This window comes from Apis florea, unplaced genomic scaffold (genome assembly GCF_048593485.1).
Source record: "Apis florea isolate Af1SG1 unplaced genomic scaffold, ASM4859348v1 contig_1615_pilon, whole genome shotgun sequence".
NCBI lineage: Eukaryota > Metazoa > Arthropoda > Insecta > Hymenoptera > Apidae > Apis > Apis florea.
Window position 1 is genome coordinate 5,803,233 of NW_028256416.1, and position 17,459 is coordinate 5,820,691.

General features: G+C 37.1%; 1 protein-coding gene across 1 annotated transcript in view; it reads right to left on the reverse strand.

Annotated features, from left to right (window-relative positions):
* Window positions 1–2,114: 2,114 nt before the first annotated feature.
* The window catches only part of LOC105736659 (uncharacterized), a 35,825-nt gene continuing 20,480 nt past the window's right edge, over window positions 2,115–17,459 (reverse strand). The window contains exons 2-5 of the mRNA XM_012492249.3: window positions 10,587–10,645; window positions 9,960–10,033; window positions 6,178–7,959; window positions 2,115–5,633 (exon numbers count right to left, since the gene is read on the reverse strand). Coding sequence (XP_012347703.2) covers window positions 3,441–5,633; window positions 6,178–7,959; window positions 9,960–10,033; window positions 10,587–10,632 — 4,095 coding nt within the window. The 5' untranslated portion in view covers window positions 10,633–10,645 and the 3' untranslated portion in view covers window positions 2,115–3,440. The remainder of the gene's footprint in view (window positions 5,634–6,177; window positions 7,960–9,959; window positions 10,034–10,586; window positions 10,646–17,459) is intronic.

Consider the following 17,459-nt stretch of genomic DNA (forward strand, 5'->3'; position numbering starts at 1 on the left):
TCTGTAAACGTTTTATTGTTAATTCTTTTTAAAATTCTCAATATTCTTTTAAATTTCTAAATGTAATATTTGTACGTACAATTTGATCATTCATCAGCTGGATTATTTTATCTCATTTTTTAATAACCTACGGTTATGCACAAACTTCGTCTCGGTTTAGAATTTCAGTTGCACGAAAAAACGTAGTTTTGTCCAGAATCGAGCGAAAGGATTATAGCTCTGCGTTTGCGTACCGTCGTTGTATTATTATTTTATCGCGAGAGAACAAACTCTCTGAGCGGATTTCGCCGCGTGTCGATAAGCATGTTAGAATCGTTTTCTAGCCGTGTATCGAGTATTTTTCATCGTCGAACTACCCCTGCGTAGTTTTGTACAAGGACCAATTCGTTCATAGACCAAAAACCTGTAACCTCGTAATCGTTGTGCATTATCAGTTGTGGAGAAATTTATGGCCCAGAGTAAAAATTCGAATGTCTTTTTCGTTCCCAGAAAAATCAATATTTAATTTTTCTCATTTTCGATCAAACTTTCGAATTTTCGGCGTTTCGAATTTATAGAGCTTTCGAATCCTTTCGAATGCTTCGAAATTCTAGGATTCAAAATTAAAAATTAACTCGAAAATCGTGGTCAATTGTATAATCATACGCCACTGTACTCGCTCAAAACGGAAACGTGTGGACGTTCGAATTATTATCCTTGGACCCGAATTAAACTCGAATTTTAGGCGAGCGTATTCGTGAATCTCAGGTTTTTTGCTTTTCATTTTATAGTAGTCGTTTCTAGTTCCCCTCTTCTGCTGCGTTCTACAGATACCTGCGATCTCCCCCATTTTTAACCCTCCGGTATATTAACGCCAAAGTACGATGATTGGATCAAATTACGTGACCCAAATTAGATTCAAATTTTATCTAATTTTCCAATTATCCAATTATCCTCGATTCCTGTTGGCTACACACATATATATATAGGTCAAAAATGACCCAACCATCGAACGACCACGAGGGTTAAAGGATTCTTGTACAGAGAACCTTGTACTCGCGCGTGAACGTACATGTTATACTCGATGTGCATATTATATACACCGGAAGTTTAGCCGCAACGTCCACTTCTTCCTCGCGCGTTCCCCGCGCGTGCGATTTGTAAATACTTTGGTATGCGTGTGCCTACTTCGTCTGATAGTGTTTAATATTGTTATGTATATACATACATACATACACACACATATATATATATATATTATAAAAATATATATATATATATACATTATATACGTATATCGTATACAAGGGTACCTTGTTGAATGACTGAACGAATTAAGGAAAAACTAAAAACCAAAAAAAAAAAAAAAAAAAAAGAGAGAAAAAGAGGAAAAAAAAATTAATCGCATGAAACTAATTGTCAATTACGAAAAGAAAAAGGGGGGAGGAAAAAGAGGAAAAGAGAAAGAAAAATACGAGGAGTTTTACACGAGAAAAGGAAGGAAGAATTAATTGATGAAAATTAATCGATGATTATACAGTATATATACTCGTTGCGCGCGTTCAATGTGTAATGTACGGCCTGTGCATAATTCTAAATTAGATACAATCAAAGTAATCTCCGTAGGCCTATACACCTATACATATATATATATATATATAAAACGTAATATATCGTATGTATGTAACCAAGCGGATTATGTATGTAAGGGATACATTCGAATGTATATATATATATATATACGTAATATGTATGTTGTAAGCACGTAGCACGGGTAAAGTACTATTTTGCCTTCGTCAGAGTGTGATAAATTGTGTAATAATTGAAATGTGATGCTGTGCTTCAGTGCGTGTGATGATTACATACCTGTGTGACTCTTGATGGCGTTATATCCTCCGTTTTTAAATTAAAATTGCGTAAAGAAACGGGAGCTTTATTATTCAAACTAGTATTTTACTCGAACTTGTAACGTGTTGTAAACCGATTTGAACAGAACGAATGTAATAACATAGATAGGTGATTTTCCTCGATGATAGACATTATATATATACCACGTGTCTACACGCGTATATCGAATTTGCGATCTATTATTCGTATTCCTTTGCTCGACTTATAATGATGTAAATAACGAGATATTTTATGTATTCTATATTTATTGTGTATATATACATGGAGGTTTAATTAATATAAATAACACGATACACCGATTTTATTCGTTATTCCACTGTCTCGTGTGGAAAGAAAATCGACGAATATTTATCATATTTTCGTTCGAAAATACAAGGGTATCGTTTGCGATGGATGAAGATAAGTCGAAAATACGGGATTCGACATTTTTTTTTTTCTTTCTTCTCTCATTGTTTTCGAGAGGCTCTCTTGAACTTCTCTTTTCTATTATTTCTTTTCTCTTATCATATTCTCGTATAGAAATGTAATAATTCTTTGGTGGAAAATTTTGATCCTTTATTTTCGAGAACAATGATATAATTTAATATCATGTAATTTACTGATCGAACAAAATTTGTTCTTTCAACGCATCCATCCATCGCGATGTGAAATATAAACATTCAAAGCGTCGAGCGTCGAATTAGCTCGGAACAAGGATAAGGGAAGAGAACGTTCTAAGTTTTACTTATATTTACAAAAGATCCCGTAGCATCCGTTATTTTGTTATTCTACGATTGTACCGCACGCCATCGTTAAAAAAAAAAAAAAGATTAAAAAAAAAAAAGAAAATAAGGGATGCCTGAGCGTGAAAATCGAGAACGAAATTTGAATGGCGCGTGGTTTTAAATAAATAATAATTTATTTAGATACGCATCTAGATTAGGATGAGGGTAATTTTAAATTAAATCTAATCGAGTACACACGTGCATTTGGTATGTTTTTTCCACGAAGTTACTAAGTCTGATGGTAAGAAACGAATGTCATCACAGGATACGTAATAATAATAATAATAATAATAAAAAAAAAATATCGATCTATAAATATGTTTGTGAATATACTACGTATTGCATCCCCCCTTGAATTTTTTCTTCCATCTTTTCTTCCATCCGGAGAAAGATCGTTGTTTTTTTCCATTTAAGGAAAAATTTTTTTCTTTTTTTCAAATTAAACAAATTTTCTTCAACTCCTCCATCCAAAAGAATCGTAATTCCATTCCATCCACGATTCAACAACGACTCTCCATTTTTTTTTTGGCATATTTCGATTCAAATATTTACACTTTAAAATGTGAACATGGTGCGTGAAGATTCCACGTACGAAAAAGTGACGAAAAAGTGAAAATAGAACAAACTACAAAAAAAAAAAAAGAAAAAAATAAAACATCGTTCATTCAATCCTCCCTTCGAAAAACAGAGAAACATGCTCGAAAATCAAACGTCCCTTAACGACTTTCCCCAAAGAATCTTCTCATGCCTGACAAAATTTCCTTTACGAACGATCTTCCTGTTCTCCCTTTAACTCTTCCTCGACAGTTCCTGGAAGAACGCCTCGATCGGTAAAGTGGGCTCGTCAGTGGGGATCTTGAAGTGAGAGGCGGCTATTCTACTCTCGGGAGACACAGCTTTGAACATTCCAGGCTTGTCGTAGAGAGCGGAAGCGGAACTGGTCAGATCCGCAACGCTCTGCGACGCTTTCGCGAACAACTCCTCCTCCTCCGAGCGTATCTCGAATTTCGTCGTGCTCTCCACCACTCCCTTGCCCCCAATCTCGGTCGTTCCCTCGACCCTTGCCGTCGAATATTGTTCCGTGATCCCCGAGCTTTCCCTCAATTGGCTCTCGTCCACGGATTTCTCGGTGACGACAACCGGTTCTTCCTCCTTCTTCCCATTCTCCATCCGAGAACCCGGCCCGATCGTCTCACTCTCGATTTCCGCTTCCTCCTTCGGATCCGATCTCGTCGTTGGAACGCTCGTCGAGTCGCTTGCTCCCCCTTCCTTCTCCCCAACCTCGTTCCTCCCTCCACTCGTGGTGGTCACCGCCGAGTAGAAACTGGTCTCCTCCGCGGCCATTTCCGTACCCTCGGCTTCCCTCTCGTCCGGATACGGGGCGGTCGAGCTCTGAGGGGGCGTCAATCTGCCCTTCATCACCGGTCGCCGCCGCACCGATGACGAGAACACGTTCTCGGGACGGGCGGTGCTGGGCCTCGATGGAACGTTGGCATCCGTTTCGAAATGATTCCGATTGGGGACTGGGCTGGACACCCTGCTCCTGTACACGTTGCCGTTGACGGGCCTCCTCTTCGGCACGAAACGGTTCGATCTCTCCGTTGAGGAGGACGTCCCCTCCTCCGTCACGTACTCCTGATCCTTGGGAGGAGGATTGGGCGAGGAAGTCCTGTAATTCACCCTCGAGACGTACTTGTACCTTCCCGTCGTCTCCCTGCCGCCACCATCTCCTGCAGAGCCCTGCTGGCTCTGTTGAGTCTTGGGAGCGGCAGAGCCTCTCTGCTTGGGCGGCTCGGTGCTCGAGATCTGAGCCAATCTGCTCTTGTAATCCATCCGGCTCTTGTAGTCCTTGATGCTGAACCGCGGCCTGGTCGCGTTCCCGTACCTGATCGGCCTGATCTTGTGGGGTCTGACGGAGCTGGAGGGTGGCGGCTGCGTGCTGGTCGGAGCCGCGGTCGTGGCCACGTGGCTCTGGCCATCGCCGGCCAAACTGCTCGCCGCAGTGGACGAAAGTGTCGCCCGATCCAAGTAATTGCCCTCCGTTCGTCCGAACAAGTCCTCGAGGGGGATATTCGTGGCCACGTCTGATGGATTGTAACTCGTCTCCAAGTTGTTGGGATCCTCGTGCGGGATCTTCGTTCTGCTCGACTCGGTGTAATACTCCAACGGGATGCTCGGTGTGACGCTCTCCACACCTCGTTGCCTCTCCTCCACCGTCGCCAACCTCTGCGACTCTGTGTAATAATCGAACTGCTGCTGCTGCTGATCAGGCTGGCCATTGGTCGAGAATTGGTTGTACTCGTTCGTAACGGTGTACGGTTGAACGGGTTCCGTGGGGCTCTTGTACGTACTCAGAGGCGGGTGAACGATCTCGGTGACGATCTCGGCCTCGAACGGCTCCCCGGGATTCACTCTGTTCCTGTGACCGGGTCGTTTCCTGATGTTGGTCTTCTTCTCGGTCACGCCCACCTCCTCGAGGCTGGGCAACGTGGCAGCAACGGGCTTGATCCGCATTTTCTTCGCGATGTCAACCTGACGCGCTGCCTCCTCTTCCTGCTTCTCGTATCTCAGCAGGTCCGTGGACGGTTCCGTGACAGTGGGCTCAGTGGTGGAAGCAACGGCCGTGGTCGTCGGTCTTCTTCGTCGCAACGGCGCGCCCGGCCTTCGAGTTCTCGGCCTCGGCTGAGTCACGGTTTCCGGCGCGGCGGTCGTCCGCGATCCCACTTCCTCCCCGCGAAGCGTGACAGGAACCGGGGTCTCTGGAACTTGGAGCGGAGCTTCCGTAGACGGTGGTGGCTCGTACACCGCGGTGCTCGGTTTTCGCCGTCTATATTGATCGCGCGACGGCTTGTGCGGCCTTTGGGGCCGTAAATCAGCAGCCTGCTGTTCCTCCCGGTAATTCGTTTGGTCCGCCTGATTCTTCTTCGAGATATCTTGGTCCGTGGGACGGTCTGGGAAAACTTGCGGCTCGGGTTGGGTCACCTGTAATGGAATTTTGAAAGTTCGATGAAAAATTTGGACGACGTGATCGAGATACTTGGAAGCATCCTCGAAGGAAGCTTGTTGAATATCGTTCTTTATGATATCAAAGTGATTCTTGATGAATTAAAATGATTTTTAATCGTCTCGAAAACGTTTGATCGAGATCGAGAATTCCACAATTGATGCAGAACAGAAGAAATGATGCAAACGATAATCCGCATTAATAAACTGTTAAACAATTCTACGTTAATTAATTAAAATCCTAACTTCTATAAATTTCTCAGTGGTACGGGGAAAAAGCCAAACTCCCATTACGAAACGAAATCAATTCCAAACTTTTCTTCTCTCCCAGGAACACCAAGGTATCCCCCTTCTGTTCTATATTTCCACGCCCAGAAGTGCGTATATTTCGTCCCAACGATACCATCCCGTGCAATTCATAAGTAAAACCAAAAAGTAAAACGAAAATTAATCGTCGGTTTCCGGAAGTTGCGGTTTGGCCAAATATTTTACAAAGTCCCGCCCACGAAACAAAAAGAACTACCTGAGACTGTTGAACCTTTGGCTGCTCGCCAACGCTGCTCTCCTCGGTAATCACTGCCGCCGCCGCCTCGTCTGTGCTAACGTTCGTGATTTCATATCCGGCCAACTGGATCGTACGAGGGGGTTGCTGCCCCTCCTCCTCCGTGACTTTGGCCAATTTCTCCGTCTGGTTCCTCGCGGATTCAACGGCGAGCCTGGCCTCCTCCTCCTCCTCCTTCTCCTCCTGCTTCTGCCGCTCCAAAAGTTGCCTCAACTCCTGCTGCCTCCTCTTCAACTCCTCCTGCTGCTGCTTCTCGATCTCCAATTGCTGTTGCCTCTCCTGCTCGGCCAATCTCTGCCTGTCCCTGTGCAGCAACTGTTGCTGGATCAGGTATTGTTGCTCGTTGAAGTGTTTCAACGATATACTTTCCGGTGTCTCGTATTCCGAGTCGCCGTTTTCCGGCCGAACGTCTATAGGGATCAGCGAACTTTGGAACTGGGGCTGTTGGGTCTGGGGCCCTATGAACACCACCTTCGGCGCTTGGGGGATCTGGTTCGAAACTATGCCCTCTTGGTTGAACTTGGACGGCGGATTGACTCGAGGCAGAACCTCGTTTATGTCTGATGGATACTTGCTCTTTGGAACTGGCGGCCAGGCGGAGGGCGGAGGCGTGAGATCCTGCGACTCTGACACGTAGTACGTGTTACCGATCCCGGCTGTGGGCAGGATTTCCTGCGCGGCGCCTGTTTCCACGTTCTGCTTGCTGGCAGAGCCCGGCCTCTTCAAATCCTCATTCACCGATTGCTGGCGATACTTGTTCGATTCCTGTACGGTACGAGGTGTGGTAGGTGCCGTCGTGGACGAGGAGTACACGTCGGGTGGCAAAAGAGTCTCGTAGGGCAGCGAGGGTCTGAAGTTGAACGGGTTGTACACGGAAGGTGGGGTGATATAACTGATCTCGTGGCTCTCGTGCACCAGAAACGCGGGATCCCTCTCGTAGGACGTCTTGTAACCGTGGCCAGGATGATTCACCTGACCGAAGAAGTTATTGGCTGGGCTGATACTACCGTGTTCGTTGTGGAACTTGTCGAAATTCTGCCTGTGATCGCTCAGCCTTTTGTCCTTTCCGAAATCGTTGGCCGGCCCCGTGCCAGGTGGTTGGAAATACGGTTTCGGATTGGCGGACACTTTCAACGACTCGAAAGGCTTCACGTGGTATCTAGGCGGTTGGAGCAATTGCGGGACGTAAGGCGCGTCGTAGTGCCTGTTCTTCGTGGTGCTCGGCGAGGAGGGTGAGTTGGTGGTGGAGGTGTATCCCTTGATAAAATACGTGGCCGCCTTTATTGGATCCGGGGCTTGATGGAACTGCGGTTGCCGCAAGAATGCCGAGCTGTCTCGTAAGATCGGCTTTCTGTGCTGGTCCAAGTCGAAGCGGTATGCGTCTTTCGGCGGTGGAATCAGGAACGTGTAGTCCCTCGTCTCGGACGCGACGTGTTTATTATTCGCGTTCTTGTGGCTTGATTGCGCATCGCCACGAGCCTTGGCCGCCGCGTGGCCGAGAACCGTGAAACTGCCTAATATACTGGGCGGGTTATAGTCGTGATGGGAGGCTGGTTTACCCTTTCGTTGCGGTTTCAACTTTTCCGAGGCGGCCATGTGCTCTTGAAGCTTGCCCAGCACTGGGTGCAGGGGGCCACTCCGCTCCAGGTTGCTAGATGGCGACACGTTCGTGCCTATGGTGTCCTCGTAGGCGTTGGTCAGAGGGCGCCACCCGTTTGCAATCATCGACGGCCGCGTTGGTGGCTGCAAACGCGATGTCGTTAGAGTTGGGTTTGCGGGCTTGTGGAGAGTTTAGAGGGCGAGAGTTCAGTGTCGTACAGATTCGGATTAAAAATAGTACTCGTTCATTATGCACGTTGCAAATTTTGATTTTATATCCGAATGTTTGTGGTGTTTTCTACGATGGAGTAGTTTTTTTATGTCGAAATTTTTATGAAATTACTCTCCAAAGGGAGAATAACTTTCAGGATTTTTTCCAATTTTGAAGATATTTTTCACGGAATCGAGATCAAAGATTAAGACGTTTTGTAATTTAAAATTTTACTCTATTAATCTCTAATTTATGGGATTGGTTTTGTTGATTAATGTTTGGAGAAATGAAGAGATTTTTGAACTACGTAACTATTGATCGGATTCTGGATTTTCTATATAGTACTTGGTGGATGAAACATAGTGAGATCGTGGGATATTGTAGGTGGTGTAAAGTATAATGGAGTTTAGGGATATTGCCTGGCTCAAAGCTGTGAAGAAGTAATCTGTATTATATGTTGTTTCTTTAGCTACTCTATTCTTGAATACCTTCTGTTTGCCTATGCCAGACGAATTTTTCTTATCGCAATGCATTTTTGGATATTAGGTATTGTCGTGTATCAAAATGAGAATATAGAGAGGATTTCTTTTCAATTCGTAAAGTGGATAAAATGCTCGTATATGTATGTATATTCTGATGCAACAATATCCATGAATTCTAGCATAGTTTATGATTTACGATTTATTTTTGAGAGTTTGATTTTTAAAATTTTGATTATTTATAAGTGTCTTTTAATATTATCAACCGACCGATCAATTTTACGATTTCGTTATATTTTATTCATCTATATATTTAATTTAATTTAAAAATAATTTTTGATTATTTGTAAAAATATCGTGGAATGACGAGTTTCACGGAGATAGAGTGAATTTCGAGCCGAAGTGAACATTTTTTAAAAGCTTTTTTTTCTGATTCTATAGATCTATCTAGATCTGTATGAATGGATTTAACGATTTAACGATTTATTGTTTCAAAAAGCAAAATTTCCTGTATTGTGTATAGCTGTGATTCATATTTTAACTAAAAAAAAAAAAAAAAATTTTTTAAAAGGCAGAAAAAGCTTTAATTCTCAAATTACACCAGTTGCAATTGGTATAATTTTGATATTGGAAAAATTAAAAATTTTGAAGTACAATTCATCGCGTAAAGGTTGAAATTTTTTAACCAGGAAGCTTGAATGTAGCGACTTGATCCAAAGCGCTGCGCAGAGAGCCAAGTATCGATTGAAGAAATTGGATAAATATTAGCTAAAAATTTACGTCATTCCAACAACCCGCAGAAAAACGTTTAAAGTACATGAATCGGCTGTTATGGATCGTGTACATTAGCTTAAAATAGTTTCAAAGGTTTTACAAGTTTCAATAACATTGTTTGTCTTTCTAAATTCTTTTTAAGTTTAATAGGTGCACTCGAAAGATTGATGCTTCCATTTACATTTTTTTCTTCCTCTTCTTCTTCCCATTAACGTAATTGTAAAACATTTTACGAAAATTATTACCTTTTTCCTAATTTTGTTAAATATTATTTGACCAAAGTAAATTACATTATAGAATAAAAATGTCTGATATGATACCAGGTATAATAACTCTTAACTCAATTATAAAATTACACCACGAACTTATTAAAATAATTCAATTGTGATTAATTTCCTCGACAGTGCGTCCAATTAATTCGTGCAATTTATGTAAAAAAAAAAAAAAAAAAGAAAAAAAAAGAAAATGAAATAATTTTCCACCAACTCGACACAAACAAAAGAAGTTTCATAGCAAACATGTCAAAATGTTCACTTCCTCTTCACACTTTCCCCGTTTTAACATAATTTAACCACACCTGTGTTTGGCAAACAAACCGAGGCAAACCACTGCAACTTTTACCACCTCTGGCAAGAACAATTAATTGCCTTTGTTACGTTATCGTTATTCATTCTACTTACCGGTTTGTTATCGGAACGGTCTATCGACACGGTGATTGCACCGATGCAGGTGAAGAGGCCCATCGCGAGGACACCTGTGGTATTTTGCGTAACAAGCGTGTAAACAGAATGTTAATCATCCCTTGGAAAAAAAAAAATTTAATGGAACATTTACAATTTTTTAGGAATTTTTAAAAAATGAACTTTACCTGCATCAATTTTTTCTATTATAAATTAATTTCTGAAATCTAGTGTATTAATTTTTTAAATTTCGTCCTCTTTTTCTCTTTCATAAAATTATAATGCTTTAGCCTCTTCATCACTTTGACATTTCAACCTTTTTAATTTTACAATCTCGACTTGGAATATTAATAGGATATAAAAAAGAAATCAAATTGTTTTGATGATATTAATAATGGATGTTTATGGATAATTTAAATTTTAAAGGAAAACAGGTTATTCTCCATTAATGCATCTACCAATAAATAACTTGCTGATGCAATAATCGATGCAATCTTAATTCCAAAATTTCTTTATCCTATTTTCTTTCTTATTTTTCGAATAAAGAAAAAAAAAGAAAACAAGTTTTTCGAAACTTACAAATAAAAGTAATAAGAAAAAGAGGAAGTAGATAATCAATCGACTTACAATTGAACATTAATGTGGACCGCATCGTGACAGACCATGGGGCCATTTACGCGATCGTTCTGCAACAAAAACATCGGTCGATCGTTAGACAAAGTCAGCATTGTATCGAGTGAAATTGGCCGATTACGAAAGTGTGAGGGGAACAGCTCCCCCCGATTGTCGAGTAATAGGAAGACAGGAAAGGTGCAGCTCGATAAAAGAGGAGAAAGGAAGTATAGAAAGCGTCCGGTTTTATGCGCAGTTTCCGCCCGCTATTTTGTCATTTCTCTATGAAATCAAGGCAACAGTGAAACTCTGCAACAGAAGACGGAAGAATTTCTCTACGACTTTTACGACTCTGGCCTGCTCTGCCCTCCATTTTCTGAAATTTCCTTACTTAATGTCACGAGCTTTCGTTTCCTCGCGTGTGAACCGGAAGTGGATGGATCTCGAATGATTCTCCACGATGGAGACTTTTATCGAGTGACTGTTGCTGAAAATTTTTTTCTGAATATTGCCATATTTGTTAGAAATGAATTTTATTTATTAGTTGCATACCGCTTTGGTTATCTTTATTTGTAAATTTGAGGAGGGTTTATTTGTAAGTTTGCGTGTGCAATTTGATGCAGTAGATTTTTTTATTGGAGGTGAAATTTTATATTGGGTTTTTTGAAATTTAAACGACATCGTGCGAGAACTCTCTTGTTATAATTATCCAGAAATTTTCCAGAAATTGATTAAATCGTTTGTATTTCTTGGATATTTTTATATTTCCTGATTAAACAAGAAACGAATCTACCTCGAGACGTAAAAAGATAATAATTAAGCCAATTATTGAAATTTTGTAAAGAATGAATTGACAGAAGAAAACTAGTTTCTTTGTTGTGAGAATATTTCCTTAAGTAGTTGTTTTCTTTTATTCTCATTAAACTAGTCTCTTTTAAAAAAGCGCGCGAAAATGACAAATAATTAAAGTTACAATAAAATTTATATCATTAGGTTACGGATAGTTAGATTGTAGAACATCAAAAGTAAGATCTTCAGATGTAATTGACATAATTGACATAAAGTCGACAAATATAATTTGATCGATTTCTTGATGCCAACGCGAATTGATTCGTCAATTCGTTAGATAAGATTGTTTAAGAAACGTTGATTAAATTTTTACCACGATTATGATAGCGCGATATAATTTCACTCAGGCGTCCAAGGGCGTGAAAATACGAGGAATAAATTAATCGTTTGAAAAAGTTCAACTTTCTCTTATTAATTTTCTAGGCTTGAACTCTGACGTAAATAATGGAACACTTTTCACACGAGGAGCGAGTGAAAAATAGAGAACTGGCTTCGAGTCAATGTAATATAGAGAGTGTTATTTTGTACGTATTCTGATCGAAACTTATTCGTGATTTCGTAAATGTGACAATTGATGAATATATTATATAATCGAGATTATAATATTATGTCACGTGTATTTTTTTAAAAAGATGGTGATAGCAGTAAATTGATATAATATATATATATGTTAGATAGATAATAAAGTTCTCTATCTATATAAATTTTATTTATAAACTTTTACAATTATTCGAAAATTATTATAACTTGCAATGAATATAATTGTAAATTGATAGTAAAGGAAAAGTATTAGTACTGATAAATTAAAAATTAGTAAAAAATTAATATATCAATGTAGAGAAACAAACGAATTTTTAAGATTTTAAAGTAGTAATATAAATTGCTATATAATTTCACCCTTCGTTTTTTCCAAAAAGAAAATACGGAGGAGAATTTTCTTGTCAACGTAATGGAGCACATTAGCTAAATTGATTTTACTATAATTACAAAATTTATTAAATTTCACATTTCCAGTTGATGATAAGTGAGGTAATTTGAAGTAGTAGTAAAATTATTACATAGTTTTATCTTGTAATGGGAAAGTTGTAACAAAAATTTCTATTTGTTTAATGCATCGAAAGTAGTAATTATCATTCATCCTTTTCATGAAACATTTGCAATATTTATCCATTCTTTGTACTACTTTCTTCAGAAATTATTCTACGATTCTTTGAGATGTTGCTAATAGTTCTATTATTATTTATGATTTTTTATTCTTTTCAAGAAGCTAATTATTCTGAATATTAGATCATAATATTATCAATATTAGATTTTATTTTTTATTTATATATATTATATCATGATTAATCCACCATGATAACAAAAACGCTTTAATTTTTGTAGATATCGCGACGAACGAGTTAATAAGATACTAATTGAAGCTTTATTCTAATAAATAAAATCTAGAAATAATAAAAACAATTTCTTCACTCTCTAATTCAATATAAATTTTTTAAATAAATTCCCTAGAAAATCAGAAAAACAACATTATCTCGTATCGAATATCTATTTAATTTCTACATTTAGAATAATTAAATATCTATTATTAAAAAGAATTTCTCCAAATTATTCTATAAATTAAAAAAAAAAAAAGAAAAAAGAACAGCACTGCTTACATTCCACATCAAATATCAAATTAAATCTATCATTAAAATATTGAAAGTAACTTCTTCACTCTGTTCAATTCCAACAAATTTTTGAGAAATAAATTAAAAATAAATTCCCTACACATCGGGAAGAAAATCAGAAAAACAGCATCGCGTATATATCCACATCACATGATATTTAATCTATTTTATTCCAAAGTTACGTCCATGCTCGAGTTCTCAACAAACACCAATTACTTTGCCATTGCGCAATTACGTTTCCTCTTCTATCTTTCGTGTTTTCTTTTTTTCTTTCGTCCAAAATAACATCGAACAGCCGAATCGAATTGTTCGAAGCCCGTCCACGTTCGAAGCGTGTCCGCGCATGCGCGGATTCCCTGTGGGCGAGCAGGTGCTGCCACCTGCGCGCAGAAAATTACCAGCCAAAATCAATAGAGCAGGTGCATTTAAATTTCACGCAGATTCCCCGGTTGAATTAATTACCGGCATTAGCCTGCCCCACGGGGCTCGATGCAAGCTCTACGGCCAACTTTCCTTCGAATCGTTTCCGGTTCATAAATGCGCGCGCTATTCGAATTTACCCCGCGTGCTAGTAGACAATCCAATCGTAACACGTTCCTGGATGTGGTCCATTAGATCGGAAGAGGAATATCAGAGGGAGAAAAACGATTGCACGTGGTTACACGTTCCGTGAATATCTAATTTAGAGCAAAGCTTTCTCTATCCGGATGTTTCGGGTAATTGGGTTTGCGTGTAGTTTTTGTTTTTGCTTCGTTTGTTTTTTCTTTTTTTCTTTTCTTTTTTTTTTTCTCTCTAATTGGGAAAAAACTTCAGGAGAATGGGAATAAAAGCTGATCGGTTTCGAATATTTATAGATTAGAGAATTTTTTTTTTTTTTAGTGGAGTGTTGGTTGGAATTTTTATTCGAAGTTGTTAAATATATAATTTTTAGATTGACGATTGTTGATTGATTAGTAAATATAATTACGATAAAGCTGTTATTTAGACAATTTTCGTTTTCAATAATTCTCTGCGAAAGATTTATATTATTTTGAAAATATAATTTTTGATTTAATAATAATAAAAATGATTAAATGAAAATATTTTATTTCACATTTTTGATATATTTTTCCATAGAATTTCTTGAATGATATATATATATATATATATATCTTCTTTGCAATACTTCGTTTAATAAGAGAATTTAAATGGTTCAATCAAAAATATATAAAATATGAAATCCGAATTTATCTTTTATTTGAATTATTATAATAAATTTTGCTGGAATATAAACAAATTTTTTATATAAAATTACATTCCTTTTCTCTATCTCTTTTTTTTTATCTAGGAAAGAGATTGAAGAGATAATAAGGAAAATTTAAATAAATGAACATAGTTCCACGTACGTGGATGAGTGAGATTCGAATTTACATTTTACAAAAATTTTCGATGGAATTTGCTGAAATATACTGGGTGAAATTTTTATACGAATCGGAGGAACGCGTTTTATTAAAATGGAAAATAATTTAGGCAGAACGATAATAAAGGAATTTGAATAAATGATAAAAAGGTTTGATGTGTACTCGTACAATTCGAATTCATTTTTTACCAGAGTTTTTAGCAAATTTTTGAAATTTTTTTCTACACGAAATTGGGCTTGCAAGTTTCAGAAATTGCATTTGAATGGAAATTCCGTTCAATACAGGTGTGAATATAAAATTTTGGTAATTACAATAGTAAATCGAATCAAAATAAAAAGTTATGATATTAAAATTAATATAATATGATTATAATTAGATACATGTTATTATTTATTCGATTATTAAAAACATAACGAAATTTCTCAAAACTAGAATTGTTTGATATTACAAGAGAACAATTCGTTCGATTTTTATTATTTATAATTCAATAACGATTCTGATTGCAATAAATTATTGCAAATATGACGATAGAATTTATTAGTAACTCTTAAATTTATACAATCCTCGAGAGTGTACAATTTGCAAATAATTTTAAACAACTATATCTCTCTTGGGGTTCATCTCTTAACAATGCGATAAACTATGACCCTGAGGATCGAGTTTTTGGCTCTTGAACGTGGAAAACACGAAGAATTTTTTCGACTCTATGAGAAAGAAAGTGTAAATATATGCATTAAATTGTTCGAATAAAGAACGCATGATTTATAAAACAATTGAAACGTTACAAATCAGCACCACAAGTTTGTTAAGTTAATAAATATTTGAATTGTAAAATCAATTTCTAATCTTCAATCAATGTATTCTCGTAATAGTATGAACATGTCAATTTCTATTGGCTTCATCATCGTGTCTACGCAAATTGAATTGAACCACTTTTGATGATCAATAATTAGTAATCAAACATGCAAATGAATTAATAATGTAATTAATTATAGCTATCTGCGATAGTAATAATTAATAACCAACCGACATCTATTCTCCATTTAACGAAAATCCATTCATGAATGTATGTATCCACTTCAAATATCATTCAAAATACTTACAATTTTTTAATATCTAAATTTCTAATTATAATCTTCAAGCTTGAAATAAATTTTTTATTAAATAAAATTCGTATAAATAAGATTTATATGCTTTCAATCAATATCAATAGAAAAATAAATTTTCAAAGTAAACGCAAAATGGCTCGTTACTTTGAAACATCTAGTAACTAGAAAAATCACTAGATTTCTACATCTCAAAAACACACTTGTTTTCTTCTCCATATCGCGTATAAAATTCATCTTCTGATGATCTATGAATATTAAACTCACCAAAGCATCTAGTAACAAAAACTCACTAGATCTCCATTGTTTTAATTATCCCCTAACTCTCAAATATCCGGAGATTAAGTTTCGTTAAATTATCCTGGTAATGTTCAAGATTCCGTGCACAAAGAGGTGTGTTTTGTGATTAAAAGGCGAGGAAAGAATTAGAGGAATGGAATGTTAACTGTGAGTAATAGGTAAATAGGCAAAGAGCATCAAAAAGGTCTGGAAATACATGGGAGCGTGTTCATAACGAGTTCGTTACGCGCTAAATTGTAACGTTGCCTAGGGAAAAAAAAATTTCTCGAGCACCACTCATCGCAATTCTAAATGACAATAATGGTTTAACTCGTTTTGTCGTTTGGTTTAATCGTGGATAATATAATCGTAGTGTTATCTGGTTGATATCAAAATTGAATTAAGAACAAGAAAAAAAACCGATGAATTAAATATTCTTGTAAATAGAATTCTTGTAAATAATTGTCGAAGAATAACGATAGCATAATTCTTTAATTCTATCGAATTTTAAAAATTTTATTTTCAATCTTAATGTTGTTATTGATTTAAATTCTGATAAAATTGAAAGTGAATTAAATGAGACACATTGAATCAATATAAAATTGTTATAATGTAATTGATAATTTTAATTTTTTTTTTTAAAGAGATTCAAAATTTCCTTCTTCCATTTATCTCCAACAATCCAAATAAGGAATGGCTGCATCTTAATTTCGCCCACGAGGCAATAAAATCGAATTAAGAACAGAAACAAGGAGGAAATAGCAATGCGGGAAAACGGATAAATGGCTAGAGTGCGTGTCGAGGCTCTTTGTATCTCGATCTATCGAATAAAAATCTCTCGAATCCCTCGAGTTCCTCCGCAATGAACGGATATATTTAATTATCTTCATTAACTTTCTACACGATGTGTGTATCAGCCTAACATTTCGAATGATCTCTTCGAATGGCTTATTATTAGAAAGGGAGATAAAGAAGATTGATAGAAGAAAAAAAAAAAAATTATAAACGCACCATAACTCGCCGATAACCGGAAGTTCTTTCGTTTCTTGCTGCTAAAGTTGACTTTCCAACCAGATGAGCAAACATCCTAGCCATTTATACCCTGTTGTATGCGAAGATTTAATTGTAAAAGATTTAATTCTCAACTTTATATTCTCAACCTTATCTGTTTAGAAGAAGAGAGGTTACAATTCATTGTCAAATAATATTGTCTCGTAATAGCACAGCACCAAGGTAAAAGAAAGGATATGAATTGAAATTAAAAATTTGATACACGTAATTCTCAAGTTATATAATCTTGCGATAAGAGGTGATAGAAGGACTAATGGTACGCGAAAGAAAGTTCTTTGAAACCTGTCCATTTTTTATTCCTTTCCGGTTTTAAAAGTTGGAAAGAGCATTAAAGTTCAGTAAATATGTTAGAAAGGTGAAGTAAAAAATTTATGAAGTTGTATTAAATGTTATCCACGTGTTTTATCGTAATTCAAATTTAGGATAATTAATCGTTACTTTTTGCAAGGTGTGCATGTTTCCAATTGAAACGACGACGTAGGAAATACGGAATAAAAATTAATATTTATAACAAAT